The 16,228-nt window shown below is 41.9% G+C and overlaps 1 protein-coding gene across 1 annotated transcript in view; it reads right to left on the reverse strand.

Moving 5' to 3' along the window:
- Positions 1-921: 921 nt before the first annotated feature.
- The window catches only part of Gcc2 (GRIP and coiled-coil domain containing 2), a 42,100-nt gene continuing 26,793 nt past the window's right edge, over positions 922-16,228 (reverse strand). Inside the window, exons 16-23 of the mRNA XM_075980245.1 lie at positions 15,536-15,673; positions 13,798-13,919; positions 11,871-12,047; positions 10,545-10,762; positions 7,863-8,057; positions 6,799-6,953; positions 5,285-5,486; positions 922-2,427 (exon numbers count right to left, since the gene is read on the reverse strand). Coding sequence (XP_075836360.1) covers positions 2,357-2,427; positions 5,285-5,486; positions 6,799-6,953; positions 7,863-8,057; positions 10,545-10,762; positions 11,871-12,047; positions 13,798-13,919; positions 15,536-15,673 — 1,278 coding nt within the window. The 3' untranslated portion in view covers positions 922-2,356. The remainder of the gene's footprint in view (positions 2,428-5,284; positions 5,487-6,798; positions 6,954-7,862; positions 8,058-10,544; positions 10,763-11,870; positions 12,048-13,797; positions 13,920-15,535; positions 15,674-16,228) is intronic.

A 16,228-nucleotide genomic window follows, 5' to 3' on the forward strand; every position in this document is an offset into this window, starting at 1 on the left:
CACTGTGTACACCAGGTAAGCTGAGTTTGATCCTTGTCTGAAGGGAAGGACCAATCCCACATGTCCTCTGACCTCTACAAGCACACAGTGGCACATGAGTGTATATGTACATGGGTACATATGCGTGTGCACATACACACATTTTTAAACATTAAAAAATATAAAAAGACAATCCACAGAATCAAAGAATGGGAAAAAATATTTGCTAACATACAGCTGACAGAGGACTTACCTTGAACACATAAAGATACTTGAAAAAAAGGGACGTGAAAAACTAATAGGACTTTAAAAATGAGCAAGCAAATGCAAATGGCATTTCTCTAAAAAAGACTGAAAACATAAAAGCTTTTATGCAAAATGATGTAGCAGCAAATTTCATGACAGCCAACAGCTGGAAACATGAACATGTCTGTAAGTTAATGGATAAAAACGTTGACTCGTACAATGGAATTCCCTGAAAAATGAAAATGAATGAAGTATTAACAGCTGCTACAACACGGGCGAACCTTGTAGACATGCGACGTGAAACTACTCACAAAGAGGCATTAAAGAAAAAAGAGTGCAGATGCAACAGAATTTAGACCTGGAGAAAGAAAATAAAAAGGTGCCTCAAAGCTGTGGAGATCCGCCTACTGCGACATCCTAGGACTAAAGGCATGTGCCACCATGCCAGGCTGTCTGGGTTCTCTGAAGAGGCTGACGGGAGGTGGTCTCAGTGGGCTGGCCAAGTCCCTGAGATGAAGGGAATTTTTCTGCCAAAGCCTCCAGAGTAGCTCAGTCTGTGTAAGACACTGTCTTAAGTTCCACTAGGTCCAGCCCCGGACAGGCAGCACCAAGAGTTTGCACTCCACCTCACAGCCTGATTCAAAACTCCCAAGAGTCAGTGCTTAACAGAAAAAGGATAGTCAGAGAAACAGAACATACAGTTAAATGCATTTAATAGAAATATCAATCATTATAGTTCCTTATTGCTGGTCACAAAAAGCATATATGTCTTTTGTAATCAAAGTAATTTTTACCATGCAAAAGGCATTTTTATTACATTCATATGAACAGACTAGATTTCAAAACAAGTTTATACAGACTTCAAAAGGTGTAGTAGGCCCAAAGAAAAAGTGGAATTTATTTAAATATTACTAAAATTACATCAGATGCCACTGGGCATACTCATATTCACAGTTTATGAAGTTAAAAATACTCAGCTTCTAAAGTCAGCTCTGAGATAGATACATTTAATCAATACATTCACTAGTTAGGTCTGTTCTAACAAGAGGGGGGCGAACACTGAGAGATAATCGCTTTAAGAGAACAAATTCAACATGTCAGCAGCAAACCAGCTAAACCAGGTTGGAAACTAATGTTCATAGTTACTGACATACACAGTCAGGGGTCTAGCTGAGACTGAAAATTGAGAATCAACCATATGCTTAAGAACTCCAGAGAACACTATGTGGTTATTTATTAACAAATTGCATTATTAAAATATAATCCCCAAATCTGATTTAAGAGCACAATTTTAATCTAGTCAATGGACTATTTTCAGAGACATAAAGGCAAGTAACACATCCCCAGCTAGCCTTATTCACCAAGAGTAAGCCTGAGCCCTCTCGGGGTCATGCTTGGGGAACAAGGCTACCTGAACAATACTGGAAGCACCGGGTTCATGTATATTTAATGCTGAGTCAGACAGTCACTGCTCTGAGAGGCAGGGAATTCTCAAAACAGACTCATGGCTTAGGAGCAATGGCAGCACACTAAGAGCCTAGAGACACATCCGCTGAGGTGGGCTCCATCTATTCAAGGTCAGCGTCCTATCACCAGTACCAGGGTAAGTTTTGAAATAACAAGTGGAGGGAGGGGGAGTTTTAAAGCAACGGACTAAACTGCAATTTAACTTAGCCTCATAATTAACTAGCATACGTACTTCATAATCCCTCAATAAACATGTCAACCTTCCTAACAAAGCATTTCCTTAATCTTGAAACATTATTTTAAAAGTTTAAACTTTCCAGTTCATATGGTACCAAAATTCAAATCACTTTCAAAATTCACAGTACTACTTAGAAACGAGTGGCTCCTGGGGTTCCAGAGACAGGAATAAACTGTTTTCTCTGTACACGGGAGATCACGGAGACTGAGGCCATGGTGCCGAGTCACAGGGCTGTGGGCGACTGGTACCACTGCTTCAAGCTGTTGTCCTTTTACTACAAGTTGCGAGTCTAAATTCATCTGCTATACATATATACAATCATCAGGGGATGTGAACAGATATGGACACTTCCTGATCAAATAGTAATAACCATTTTTCCTTCAAATGAATTCTGTCGAGTTAATAAAGCATTTTCTTCCCATCAATCTACCGAAGTCCAGACCAGCTATGCAGATAGGATGCCCATCCAGAGGAACGGGAAGCACTTTCTTCTTCACCTTTAAAAAAAGAAATTATTAAATATTATCAATGTGAAATCTAAAATAAAATAAAAATGTTTTTATTTATTATCTCTGTCCTATTCTTTTTCTTTTTTTTTGGTTTTTCGAGACAGGGTTTCTCTGTGATTTTGGAGCCTGTCCTGGAACTAGCTCTTGTAGACCAGGCTGGTCTCGAACTCACAGAGATCCGCCTGCCTCTGCCTCCCAAGTGCTGGGATTAAAGGCGTGCGCCACCACCGCCCAGCTCTTTTTCTTTTGCTCCTTATAGAACTTTTAAAATTTATCAACATTATTTTATGTGTATGAGTATTTCTTCTGCATATGCCTGTGCAACACCTTCCTGCTGTGGTACCTGCGGAGGCCAGAAGAGGGCATCAGGTTCCCTGGCATAGTTACAACTGGTTGGGAGCTGCCCTGTGCTTGTTTGAACCTAGGTCCTCTGAAAGAACAGCCAGTGCTCTTAATCACTGAGTCATCTTTTCAGCTCCTTGAACTTCGCTGTTGCTAGGGGCGCCATTTATTCAAAGTGTTTATGCCAAAATACATGCCTGCTGCCAAGCCTATGATCTAAGTTGTATACCAGGAGCCGACATGGTGGAAGGGCAGAATCAAGTTCCATAAACTGTCCTCGGACTTCCACATGTGTGCCATGGCAAGATGCACAAGGCACATATCACAGATACACACAACGAACAAACAAATAATTCATTCTTATTTTTATTTATGTCTTTTTTTTTTGTTTGTTTGTTTTTTTGTGACAGGGTTTCTCTGTAGCTTTGGAGCCTGTCCTGGACCTAGCTCTTGTAGACCAGGCTGGCCTCGAACTCACAAAGATCCACCTGCCTCTGCCTCCTGAGGGCTGAGATTAAAGTGCTGAAAATACTGCCTGGCTATATTTTATTTATGTGTGTTAGTGTTTTGCCTGCATGTATGTCTGTATGAGGATGTTGGGGACCCTAAAACTGGAGTTACAGTTGTGAGCTCTCATGTGGGTGCTGGGAATTGAACTCAGGTTCTCTGGAAGAACAGCCAGTGTTCTTAACTGCTTAGACATCTATCCAGCCCTAATAAATGGTATATTCTAATACTGAGTTTCTTTTGTTGTTTGAGGTAGGGCCAGGCTACATAGCCGTTGTAGTTTGGTATTCACTCTGTAGCCCAGGGAAAACCTGGACTCTTGTAGGTATATAGTATCAAGCCTGGCTTTATTTGACTACTGTTAAATGTGGCTACGGCAATTTGCACTATAGTAAGCAAAAATAAGAGTTTTCTAAGTACTGAGAAATTCTTTATTAGGAAGACATGATATAAGAAAACAGATTTAAGGAACTACAAATACTCATTATGAAGTAAGTAATTGTGTCAAACATTAGCCCAGAATCTCATTAGTCCTAGATCCAGATCTCCTGAGACACAGCCCCAGACCACAAGCACTAGCTCGCGTAAAATGTAAAATCTTGAGTAAGAGTCAAAAGGTAAATCTTACTAAGTATACCAAGTAACTGAATTCTAAGGGCCATTCTCTTTTTAAGTTCATTTATTTTATGTATATGAGTGCTCTATCTGCATATATACCTTTATGCCAGAAGAGGATATCAGACCCCCACTAAAGATAGCTGGGGGTTACCATGTAATTGCTGGGAATTGAACTCAGGACCTCTGGAAGACCAGTCGGTGCTTTTAATCACTCTCCAGCCCCCTCAAGGGTCATCCTAAATTTATTAGTTTATTTAGGATGTATAACAGATAGAGGAACATGTTAAAAGAATATTAAGATGAGAACATCAGTCCCAAGTTGGTATCTATATATTCTGGGCTTAGTATGGTGATGCCTGTGAGGGACTTATTTTGCCCAGATGCACCTAGATGTAATCAGAAAACTGACTTCCTGTGTATGTGCAGTATTTGAAATAAATGCGATACTCCTATAAACAACAAGTTCAAAATGCTGGACTGCTATGGAACAAATGATCAGATTGTTAAGTTATTAATATATGGTATATTAAGTTAGTAACATGACTTAGTATAATTGGAAGGGGATGAAAACAAAGAAACCTTAAACAACTAACCCCCCACAACCCTTTGACTAAACCTGAAAAACTGCAACAGAACAAAGCTAGGAGAACACCAACTAAACGTTGAGTAGAGACACAGCAGCACTAAACAAGAGCTTGGGTTGAAAACTCAGAGGCGGATGACAGCTACAAGGGACTAAATTACCGCATGTTCTCTGTATGCTTGAGAACGAAAAGACTCTAGACTAATCCAAAAATAAAACCATAGACTAATCCAAAAATAAAACCATGACTCTTAATCTGCAGTTTGAAGTCAGGTATGTCACAGCATTTGAAAAGAGTCTACGGGAAACACTGTTGGCCTAACTGATGTGAGCATTACACTCCACTGTGGGGCAGTATTAACTCTGCATGCACGTGAAAAGTGTGTTGGTCACATGATCAGTGTCCCTCTACTGTCTGGGAGTGGAAGTAGAGAAAGGGGAGGTGAGTGAGGAGAAAAACACGTCACCCCCCCACCCCCCCAAACACATCCAACTCAACACCAGGCTAGAGATGTAATTTCCAGAGATGGAAGGCAGGCCATTTGCCCCAGACGTTAAAAAGCTAGCTGACAAAACTCATCCCAGTGAAGGAAATTCAAAGAGAGAAAGGTTGCCCGCACACATCCATTCTTAAGCAAGACTGACGGTTAGCAGACGGTCACGTACCAGCGAGTGCCCCCTCCACCAACCTTGAGCAACTGTGGCAAGCTTGCCCTTCTCTTCAGGGCTGAGCTGCACCTACCTTGAGCAACTGTGGCAAGCTTGCCCTTCTCTTCAGGGCTGAGCTACACCTACCTTGAGCAACTGTGGCAAGCTTGCCCTTCTCTTCAGGGCTGAGCTGCAGCATAGTGTCTATCACAGGGAGGAGCTGCTCTCGTTCACTCCCGGGCTTCAGGAAAATGAACCGCAGCAACACATTCTTCAAGTACTCCAGGTTAGCTACTGACTTTTCTCGCTCTTGATTTCTTTCCAGTCTTCTTATCTCACTTTTGAGAAGCTAGTGTGAGAGAAATCGGTTACCGCTGTGCTTGTGAACTTCTGGTTGAATCTAGTAAACTGAACACACACTTATCTTCTCCCTGAACAATCCCTACCTCAGGAAAATAAAGTGGAGCTGAGAGGGGCAAAAGGAGTGAGAACTATTAACCAACTCCAAGAAGAGCGGAAAGAGGCAAACAAATGAGGTGCTTTAGTCTGGCAGCCTCAAATGCCCCCAGGAAGAGCAGGTGCCTCAGAGGCACAGGCGCCAGAGGAATGCTGAAAACTGGTGAGCACTAGGAAGCGCTAAGTGAGCAACCAGGACCATAAGCTGGTCCCGCGAGTCCTCCTCCTTCTCTGGGGACGTGGCTGAACGTGAGCAGGGGCAGGCTGGAGGCAGGTGAAGAGGAAGACAGCTGCAGCCTCTGGTGATCTCTTCCCTCCCCTACTTGGAGAGCCAAGCTATCAGGACGTCCAGAGCAAACAGTACTTAACCAAGTACTTTACAAGCTCAGCTCAGGAACACTAACGAGCACCAGGCTATGTCTCACCATGTAGCTGCAGCTGACTAGAAACTCCAGAATTCGTTATGTAGACCAGGCTGGCCTTGAAATCGGAGCTGTCTGCTCTGACTCCCAAGTGCCAGCATTAAGGGTGTGTGCCCCTAAGTCTGGCCCAGTTTCATTTTCCAAAGGTTCTCTAGTCATTATAAAGATTAAATAATACAATAAATGTAAAACGCAGGGCTTGGAGCATTACTCTCAAAGGAAGGAAATATCTAATTTGAGCAGTCTTAGCTGACTATAATGGTCCCCCATGCTTGTAATCCCAGCACGTAGGAAGTAGAGGCAGAATGACCAGATATTCAAGGCCATCTTTGGCTACATAACAAGTTCAAAAGCAGTCTATAGTTTGTTTCAAGAAATAGAAGGGGGAGAGGAAGAGAAACAAGGAGAAAGGGAAAAGCAGAGGGGAAAAAAGTGGGAGAAAAGGAAAGGAGGGGGGAGGAATGTAGAAGAACGAGGGAGGAAGAAAGGGAATGCCTTGAATTATTGGACTCAAGAACATATACTCTTGTTTTACTTAAGTATATGAGGAGCAATGACTTGTCAATGTCTGCCCAGTTGCTATACTTATCTTAGAAAAAGAATGAATTAAAAATGTTTGTTTAACAAATAAAAGCAGTAATTCAAATCATGAGGAATCTAATATAATGAATCTAGATACTATGTTTACACTGAAATGTGAACATGTAAAATGGGGCAATATACACCAAAGGTTAGAAAAGCAACTGCACAGGGCATGCCAGGGTAGCCAGGCTCCACCCGCACCTTAATCTGCTCCATAAGGATGGCGTTGGTGGCCTCTGTCTCCCGAAGCAGGCCGTTTAAGTGATCTGCACTCTTTGTGGTGGAACTGAGCTTCTCAGCCAATTCTTCTTTGGTAAATTCGGCATGCCATGAATGGGGTTCTGCAAAATGCTGTTCTAAAAAGTAATTGTCACAATCAGAAATTACAGACTCTAAATAAAAAACTAAATATCTTAAGTCCATTTAATATTTAAGTCCACTCTTTATTATTCATCTGTATGACATACCTCAGCTCAAAAAGGTTCTATTTGAAATAAGACTGAATTTCTGCTGGAGTATAAATAGCTTGGCTCTACAAGCCCCTCCTCACAGTTTATGCTTTATATATATATAATTTTTTTGTTTGTTTTTTTGGTAGTGCTGGGGAGTCTAATCCAAGGCCTCATATCTGCCAGGGAGTAGTGGATTCCCAGTGTGAGGTAGGGCCTAGAAGAACTAAGTTGGGTCACAGGAGGCATGCCTTTGAAAGGGACCTTGGAAGCCTGGCTCATTCCAGTCCATTCCTTGGCTGCCGCAGGTACTTCACCGTGCTGTTGTGTCTTGCCTATGGCAAATGACCCTGGGCTGAAGCTGTAAGCTAGGACAAATCTTTCTTGCTATGCTAACTTTCTCAAGGATCTCGTCACAGCAGCTGGATGGTGACTAACACAATGTTGGATATAAGCACGGTCCCAGAGCATTCGAAAGATGAGAATCCCCTTGTATTATGACAGTCCTACCACTACGGGTAAGAACAAAAAGCAGACCAAAGCTATACTGTATCTACGACAGCACATTTAGCAAACTTCACTGTAAGGAATCGCCTGAAACTGAATCTCCTGGAAGGTGAGGCAGCAGGTCATTTACTTTCTAATAACCATACAGGACTTCCCATCATCCACTTCTGACTCAGCCCCATGCATGTGTTCAAGCTTTTAGTTTTTTACTATAAGCTCTTTTACTGGAACAGCTCAAAAAGCATAAAAATTAGAGTATATTTATCAAACAAGACAGCCGACTTAAACCACTCACACTGAGCCACCTACCAAACTTGGTGTCAGGAGAACTCAGCAGCTGTTCTAAAGATGTAATATGGGTGCCAGGCGAAGATGCGGACTCGCTGTCAGTTGTCTCCATCCCTTCTCCCTCCTCCCGGGCCACAGTGTGCATGTCCAGAAGCGGGAGGTCTGTGTTTCTTCTTTCTCGAGGGTTTTTCAAAGGTTGGTGGGAAGAAGCGGGGCCTATTAAATATTTTAAAAGGGGAAGTAAAATTGTTAAAGACCAATAGATTTGACCCTAACAAAGACAGCCAATAAAATTAAAGACAGCAGCTGGGCGGTGGTGACGCACACATTTAATCCTGGCACTAGGGAAGGCAGAGGCAGGCGGATTTCTGTGAGTTCGAGGCCAGCCTGGTCTATAAGAGCTAGTTCCAGGACAGGCTCCAAAGCCACAGAGAAACCCTGTCTCGAAAAACCAAAAAAAAAAAAAAGATTTTAAAAGGAAATGACCAGCCAAAGAAAAGCAGATTGTATTGTAGGAGTCAAGAGTGTAATCAACAGTTGGTAAAAGTCAGAAACCCAGGGACATGCTGCAGAAAGGCAGTCAGAGGCTAACCGAGCTTTAAAAGGACTGGGAGACAGTTCATAATATTGAAAACAAGTGAACTTTGAAACTTAAAAAAAATCCTGGATTAAGCTATAAGACCTTGCATAGAGTTAGGAGCCAATCACGTAGTGCATTTTGACGTGTCATATGAGCTTTTCAGTTCTATGTGAGTGTTCATTATATGCAAGCAAGAAATCCTTTATTCCTTTTTTGAGACAAAATCATACTATGAAACCCTGACTGGCCTGGGACTCACTATGCAAACCAAATGATAGGATTAAAGGCCCAAGAATTCTATGAACTATAACCAGTTAGTTTGCTATGATTCTATGAACTGTAACCAGTTGGTTCGCTATAATTCTATGAACTGTAACCAGTTGGTTCGTTACACCGAACTCTGGGTTCTGTCATCTGACCGCTGTAGGTGTGAGCAGGCAACACTAAGCACCGGCCAAGGTGGCAGTGTCAGGGCAGTGACGGAGACTGCCACCACACGGCAGCGGTAGGGCATTGTGTAAAATCCACGCTGCCCAGCTGTCCGTCACAGGCAGCAAGTAGACGGGTGGATTGTTTCTGTTGGATGACTCCCATAACTCAATGTAAAGTGCCTCTTTGTAACTATTCAACATTCTTTCTGTAGACACCATTTGTTTACTTGCTGTTTGTTTAATTTCCTTAACATTTTGACGTGCTCAAGGCTGTCTTTAATTTTTTGTTTGTTTGTTTGTTTTGTTTTTTGAGAGAGAGTCTCTGTAGCTTTGGAGCCTGTCCTGGAACTAGCTCTTATAGACCAGGCTGGCCTCGAACTCACAGAGATCCACCTGCCTCTGCTTCTCAAGTGCTGGGATTAAAGGCGTGCGCCACCATCGCCCAGCCCTTTTAAACTCTGATGTAAGTTAAATTCTCCTAATGTTAGTTTTTGGCCTTGTTAAGTGACCCACACCTGCCAATACTCCCGTGACGACATTTCCCATGGGAAACAAATCACTGTGAGCACAGGACTAAAAATCACCATCATGACTGACGTTTTCTTGTTTCCTTCTGGAATAGAGGGCACTGGGTGAGGCTGAACGACAGATAACTTCACCTCATTAAAATCTGAAGAAGGACCAGGGTGTAGAGTGCACCTTTAATGCCAGCAGAGGCAGAGGGAGGCAGAGGCAAGCAGATCTCTGTGAGTTTGAGGTCAGCTTGCTCTACAGAGTGAATTTCAGGACAGTCAGAGCTGTTACACAGAGAAACCCTGTCTCAGAGGAAAAAAAGAATCTGAAGGTAGAAGCTGCACTGGCGAAAGACTGGACAACTACAATGCTGCCTGGGGGTCCCCTGCTCTGCCCCAAAGCTTCTGATAAAGAACACATGCATGAAAGGGCAAACACTGGGTACCAAGTGATAGATACCAGAATCAGGACTCTTGCCATGAGACTAATAGGAATATGTGTAAGACAAAGGAAAAAATACATTATACAGAAGAATACATAATTATGAAAATCAGTAGTCTAAGAAGCTGCATAGGCTGCTATAACCATAGTCAAGAAGGGTTCAAATGATTCGGTTTTATTTCCAGTAAGCAAATTCATATCTCACTAATTATGGAACTGGTACAGGTTGCTATTCAGTATATTTTTCTTTTACATTATTATTATTATTATTGGTTTTTCACAACAGGGTTTCTTTGTGTAGCCCTGGCTGTCCTGGAACTGGAACTATGCTGACCAGGCTGGCTTTGAACTCACAGACCTCTGCCTGCCTCTGCCTTCTGAGTGCTGAGATTAAAGGCATGCCCTACTGGCTAAGTTTTACATATTTTTAACTAATTATTATTTATTATTATTTCCTATCTCTGGGTATTCTGCACATGTGTCTATGTACCACATGCAGGCAGTGTCCTCTGAGGCTGGAAGAGGGCACTGGATTCCCTGGGACTGGAGATGGATGTGAATCACCACGTGAGGGCTGGAGATCAAACCCACGTCTTCTGGGAGAACAGTCAGTGCTCTGAACCATTGATCCAACTCTCCAGCCCAGTATTTCACTTTCTTATGAATTCCTGAACAATGTCTTAAGTGACATAAACATGTCAGAACACAAAGTCAATCCTTTTACAAACATACACATACTTTTTATGGATGGCTCACTCTTGAGCTGGAAGAGCTGAGCTTCCACTTTGGAGAGCTGGTGTTGCAGGGTCTCCACTGTCTTTCGGTGTTCATCCTGCAAATGTCGAACTTGGTCACGGAAGCTGTTACGGAGCGCTTCATTCTGGGATGTTAGTTGACATATCGTCTGGGCATGTTCAGACTTCATCATGGTGTTCTCGGATTGAACTGAACACAACCTAAAGGTAAAAGTTTAGTTCCTGAGAGCCTTGAACTGCATATGCTGACCCAGCCTCTGTCAGCTGGATTCTCCAAAGGAAGTCCTAGGTCATCTACAGAATGTACAAAGACACATCTCCAGCCGGGCGGTGGTGGCGCACGCCTTTAATCCCAGCACTCGGGAGGCAGAGGCAGGTGGATCTCTGTGAGTTCGAGGCCAGCCTGGTCTACAAGAGCTAGTTCCAGGACAGGAACCAAAAGCTATGGAGAAACCCTGTCTCGAAAAATCAAAAAAAAAAAAAAAAAAAAAAAGACACATCTCCTCCATCTCTGGCGGATGGTGGAAGCAGAAGAATCAAAAGTTTAAAGTCACCCTCATCTACAAAATGAGTAGATGCGACTAGCCTGGGCTACAGATAACCTTATTACATATGTAAAGACACACACACACATACACACATGTGATGTGGGAGTCCCCTCTGTATGCTATGAATATGTTTTATTACCACTGGTTAATAAAGAAGCTGCTTCGGCCTATAGCAGAACAGAATATAGCCAGAGTCTTACTATGTAGTTCAAGCTGTGACTTAAACTTGTTTTGTAGCCCAGGTCTCGAACTTGAATGGTGAGATTACAAATGTATGCTACCATGCTTGGCTTTAGAAAAAGGTTATCCTAATTACCAAGTTTATAGTGACTAATAAGATACTGTACATAGTATTCTGCAAGCATTTTGTTTAAAATAGTTACCAGGACTGTAAAGGAGGAATCATTAGCAGTTACAACCACTTTCTGAGGGCAGGGGATACAGCTCAGTGGCAGGGCACATGTGTGTCTTTAATCGCTAGCATCATTGACGCTCACACAAAGGACATTTTAGTAGCAGGGGAAGGAAATTTCCTGAGTACAAAGGCTGTAAGAGAGTTGGGATATCAGGTGAAAAGATATATGTTAGCTGTTCTAAAAAAATGCTAAAGATAAAAACAGTCTGAAGGGAAGGCTGGTGGTAGGTAAGGCAAAGTTACCAAGCCTCTCTAAGTCCCTGCTCCTCACTGAAATCCCAGGGAGGAGCATAAACCAGGCCGCTTGCCTGGTACCAACAGTGCCCACTGCTGCTGCCAGTCTTACTTTTCCCGAAGTTCTGCCTCTTTGGTCACGGTCTCCTGCAGCATCCGGTTGTGCCTCTCCAGCAGAGTGTCATGCTCAGACTGCAGTGTCTGGAACTCGGAAACACTGATTTGTAAACTATTTTGGCTATCCTGCAACTTGATTTTCAGTTGGTCAATCAGCATTTCCAGGTGTTCCCTAAAACAGAAATAGTTCAACAATGTTCACGAGTGTGGCTTCAAATATATTTATTGTTTTAGTGTCACACTCTGTTACTGTGGATGATGCTAAAGGAAATATAATCACAAGAATTCAAAGACTAGAATTAAAATAATTTTTAAAAGATGTTGTATATACAGATTGTAAATGATCAGGCAATACAAATTTTACAAAAATGTCTTGAGTTTATTCATTTACTTAATTTGTTTTCTGAGTCTTGCTATGGAGCCCCGGCTAGCCTGATATTTGCTACAGAGCACAAACTGACTTTCAACTTATGGCAGCCCTCCTGTCTCAGCTTCCTGAGTGCTGGGATCACAAAGCTTGGGCTTGTCTCAGTCTAAAATTTCATATTAAAATGACATAGACTATCACATGGTATAAGACTACGCTATGTTAAATGTTATAGAATTATCGTTACAATCCATTTTACACAGTTCTATGGTAGCTGTTATGAGACTGGGACATGAGCTCAAAATACAATAAAAAAAGGAAGGAGTCAGTTTAGAATTAGAATAAAGTCTTGGTGGAAATAAAACCCATAATTTTTCCATAATGTATACATTATCAGTTCCTTAAAAGATGTATAAAAAATGGGCATACTGCCAGGTGATAGTGCATGCTTTTAATCCCAGCACTCGGGAGGCAGAGACAGGTGGATCTCTATGAGTTTGAGACCAGTCTGGTCTACAGAGCAAGTTCCAGAACAGGCTCCAAAGCTACAGAGAAAAACTGTCTTGAAAAACTAGGGGGGGGAAAAAAAGGAAAAAAAGAACATATCCTGGGGGAAGTGACATTCTCTAAGGCGACAAGTCTCTCCCACAAAAAAACTCTAATAAAACAATTCATAAAAATAGGTTTAAGAAAAAGGCTTAAAAATCACTAGAAAGTATCACATTCAAGTAGTCTGAACTCAAGATTCAGGTATGCTCAAATGGCTCTTACAAATCATCTTTACTAAGTGTGTCAATACTTTATGATAGCTATGGGTGGAAGGCTATACAACGCATTTAATAGACTCCCAAACAAAAATAACAGAAGCATGAACGTAAGCATGCAAACATTACAGAGACATTAATCCTGTTCCAGCCCCAAAAGCAGGTATAAAAACTACATATAACCAACCTCCACTACAAAATCAAAACATCCATATCAAAAGGGTGTCTTAACCCTCATCTTTTTCAGAGACAAGGTCTCACTATGTAGCCCTGGCTGTCCTGGGACTCACTCTGTAGATCAGGCTGTCTTTGAACGCTCAGAGATCTGCCTGCCTCCACCTCATAAGTGCTAGGATTAAAAGGTGTACACCACCACACCCAGTCCATCTCTTGTTCCTAGTAAATTTTAGAACAATTTACAAAGTGGATCTGGAAGCTAATGTGAAACTAGTACTAACGTACTATACAAATCAAATGGAAGTAGTCATAAATTCCATAATGTAAATTTAATTTTAATGCCTAAATTTTTACTATGTCCAGGTCTTAATGAGACAAAAGTCTATAGCTCAGAGACCACATTCTAGCTTCACTGTTGATTTTAACACCCTTTAGAGTCTGCAACAGTCCTCTTTGTGTGTACTTTCCTAATTATCGAGAAAGATGGTGACACCAAGAAATATTCTGTTCACTCGTCATCACACCTAAAATTCCAGTCAACAGCAATAAAAATGAGTCTTTAAACCAATCTGGGGAACAACCTGTATTTGTATGGGGAAAACCTTAGACTTTACCTTTCTTGTTTAGCCCCCTCAGTTTCAGCCTGAGACACAGACTTATTTTTCTGTTGTTTTAGAACATTGTGAACTCGGACTTTGTAGCTCTCAAACTCAGAGGTGACAGCAGCTTGTTCTGCCTATAACATTTAAGAGAGAGAGAAAATTGTCACTGTGACATAATCCTTCTATGTCCTTTCAGAGTCTGATGAAATGAAGTAAAAAATTCTCATTGTGAAAATGAAGAAAATAGCCTGTATCCATTTTAGCCTTTATTAACTTTGGTAAAACCTGTGTTCTGGGGCTGGGCATGGTCGCTCATCCCTGCAATCTCAGCACTCAGGAGGAGGAGACAGCAGGACTGCTATGAATTGAGGTCAGCCTAGTCCACACCAGAAGTTTCAGGTCAGTATGAGACATAGAATGAGTCCCTGTCTCATAACACTGACAAACAAAAACCCCAAATTCCAATTTTAATCAAAATAGAAACCCAGTTCTCTTAGCCTGACCCTTTTTAAAACCTCTGACTTCATGTTTCCTCCACAGTAGCTAACTCACGACTCACAAGTTTCATAATTACACTGTTTTCTTCTATTATTTCATACATTTTAACCTATATGTTCTCTCATTTTTCTTTCTTCTTTTTTATTTTTGGCAACATTTCTCTGTGTAACACTCCTGGCTGTCCTGAGATTCACTCTGTAGACCAGGCTGGCCTGGAACTCACAGAAATCAACCTGCTTCTGCCTCCCAAGTGCTGGGATTAAGGCATATGCCAACACCACTCAGCCATGTTCTCTTTTTATTGGGGTGGGGGAGCCTAAACTGAATTCTGGGAGAAAGAAAGCAGAGTCGAGGAGCAGCCAACGAGCCGTCAGAGGAGAGAGATGCAAGGTGGCAGGTGGAACCTTGCCGGTAGGGCCACAAACCTCATGGTAAAATATAAAATAATAGAAATGGGTTGATTTAAGAGATAAGAGTGGGCTAGAAATAAACACAGGCCAATAGGCCAAGCGTTGTAATTAATACAGTTTTTGTGTGATTATTTCAGTTCTGGGCAGCCAGGAACAAACAAGTGGCCTACTATAAAACATAAGAGCTGGAGGGATGGCTAACAGTTAAAAGTACTAGCTGTGCAAGCCTAAAAACCTGAGTTTAAGTCCTGAAACCCATGTTTAAAAAACAAAAGCCAGGCCAGGCGGTGGTGGCGCACCCCTTTAATCCCAGCACTCAGGAGGCAGAGGCAGGCGGATCTCTGTGAGTTCGAGGCCAGCCTGATCTACAAGAGCTAGTTCCAGGACAGGAACCAAAAGCTACGGAGAAACCCTGTCTCAAAAAATCCAAAAACAAAAAACCCAAAAGCCAGATCAGAAGATAGGCATTTATCATCCTGTGTTCAGATGGGAAATCAGGAGGCAGAGATAGGAGAAGTATATGGGGCCAGCTGGACTGGAGTACAAAGTGCAGTGGCAAAAATAAGAAAGACACTGTCTCAACAAGGTACAGAATCATCGCCTAAAAACTGACCCCTGACCTCCACACATACATAATGGTACATGTGCTCACATTCACACAGACATAATAAACAAACGCAAACACACACACACACACACTTAAATACTACCCCAATGATGTCAACGTGCCCATGCTGTTGGGTGTAGAGCATCTGATAAGTGCTTTTAACTGCAGAACACTGCAAAGGTAATGTGTCCCTGCAGTAAGAGAATCTTGGTGGTTTTGGTCAGGAAGAACATACCTTGGCAGTTCGGCTCTCTTCCTGAAGGGCCGCCACCCTCTGCTGGTACGCGCTCAGTGTGCGCTGATGCTGCTCCGCAGAAGTCTTCAGGTGCTCATGGATTTTGTGCTTCTCGGATGTTATCTCGGCCAGCTGAATCTGGGGAGAGACAGATTCAACGGCATAACTCCGTGTGGATTGTTTTCAGGTATTATAATTATCAGAGACAGCGTGAATAATGCTTCCTCACTATCAGGTTGATTTATTTTTTTCTTAAACTCGTATCTGGACAATTAAAGACTATATATTTATAATGTCTAATTAAATAGCACCAGACATTATACATAAAAAAACAGCAAATATTCAACCACCTCAAACATTGCTTCTGGCAACTGTAAATTGTATTTTCAGTCAGAGGATTCAGATGAAGTTTTCGGCCACATTAATTTTATATGCACTGTTCTAGATAATACAGATGCTCAAATATATGACAGCTTGAGTTAAGTAGCATTACTAAACTTCACTATTTCTGCTTTCTCAAAACGTTGAGTAGTTTTTCTAAGTATCCCTAAAGGTAATTTCTTACCTGATTTAGAAATTTTTCTTTAAAAAAAGTTGCTGTTATTTTTTATGTGTATAGATGTTTTGCCTGTACATATGTCTATGTACCACATGTGGGCCTGGTACCCACGGAGGCCAGCACAAGTTATCAGA

The sequence above is a fragment of the Microtus pennsylvanicus genome, chromosome 7 (assembly GCF_037038515.1).
Source record: "Microtus pennsylvanicus isolate mMicPen1 chromosome 7, mMicPen1.hap1, whole genome shotgun sequence".
NCBI classification, from domain to species: Eukaryota; Metazoa; Chordata; class Mammalia; order Rodentia; family Cricetidae; genus Microtus; species Microtus pennsylvanicus.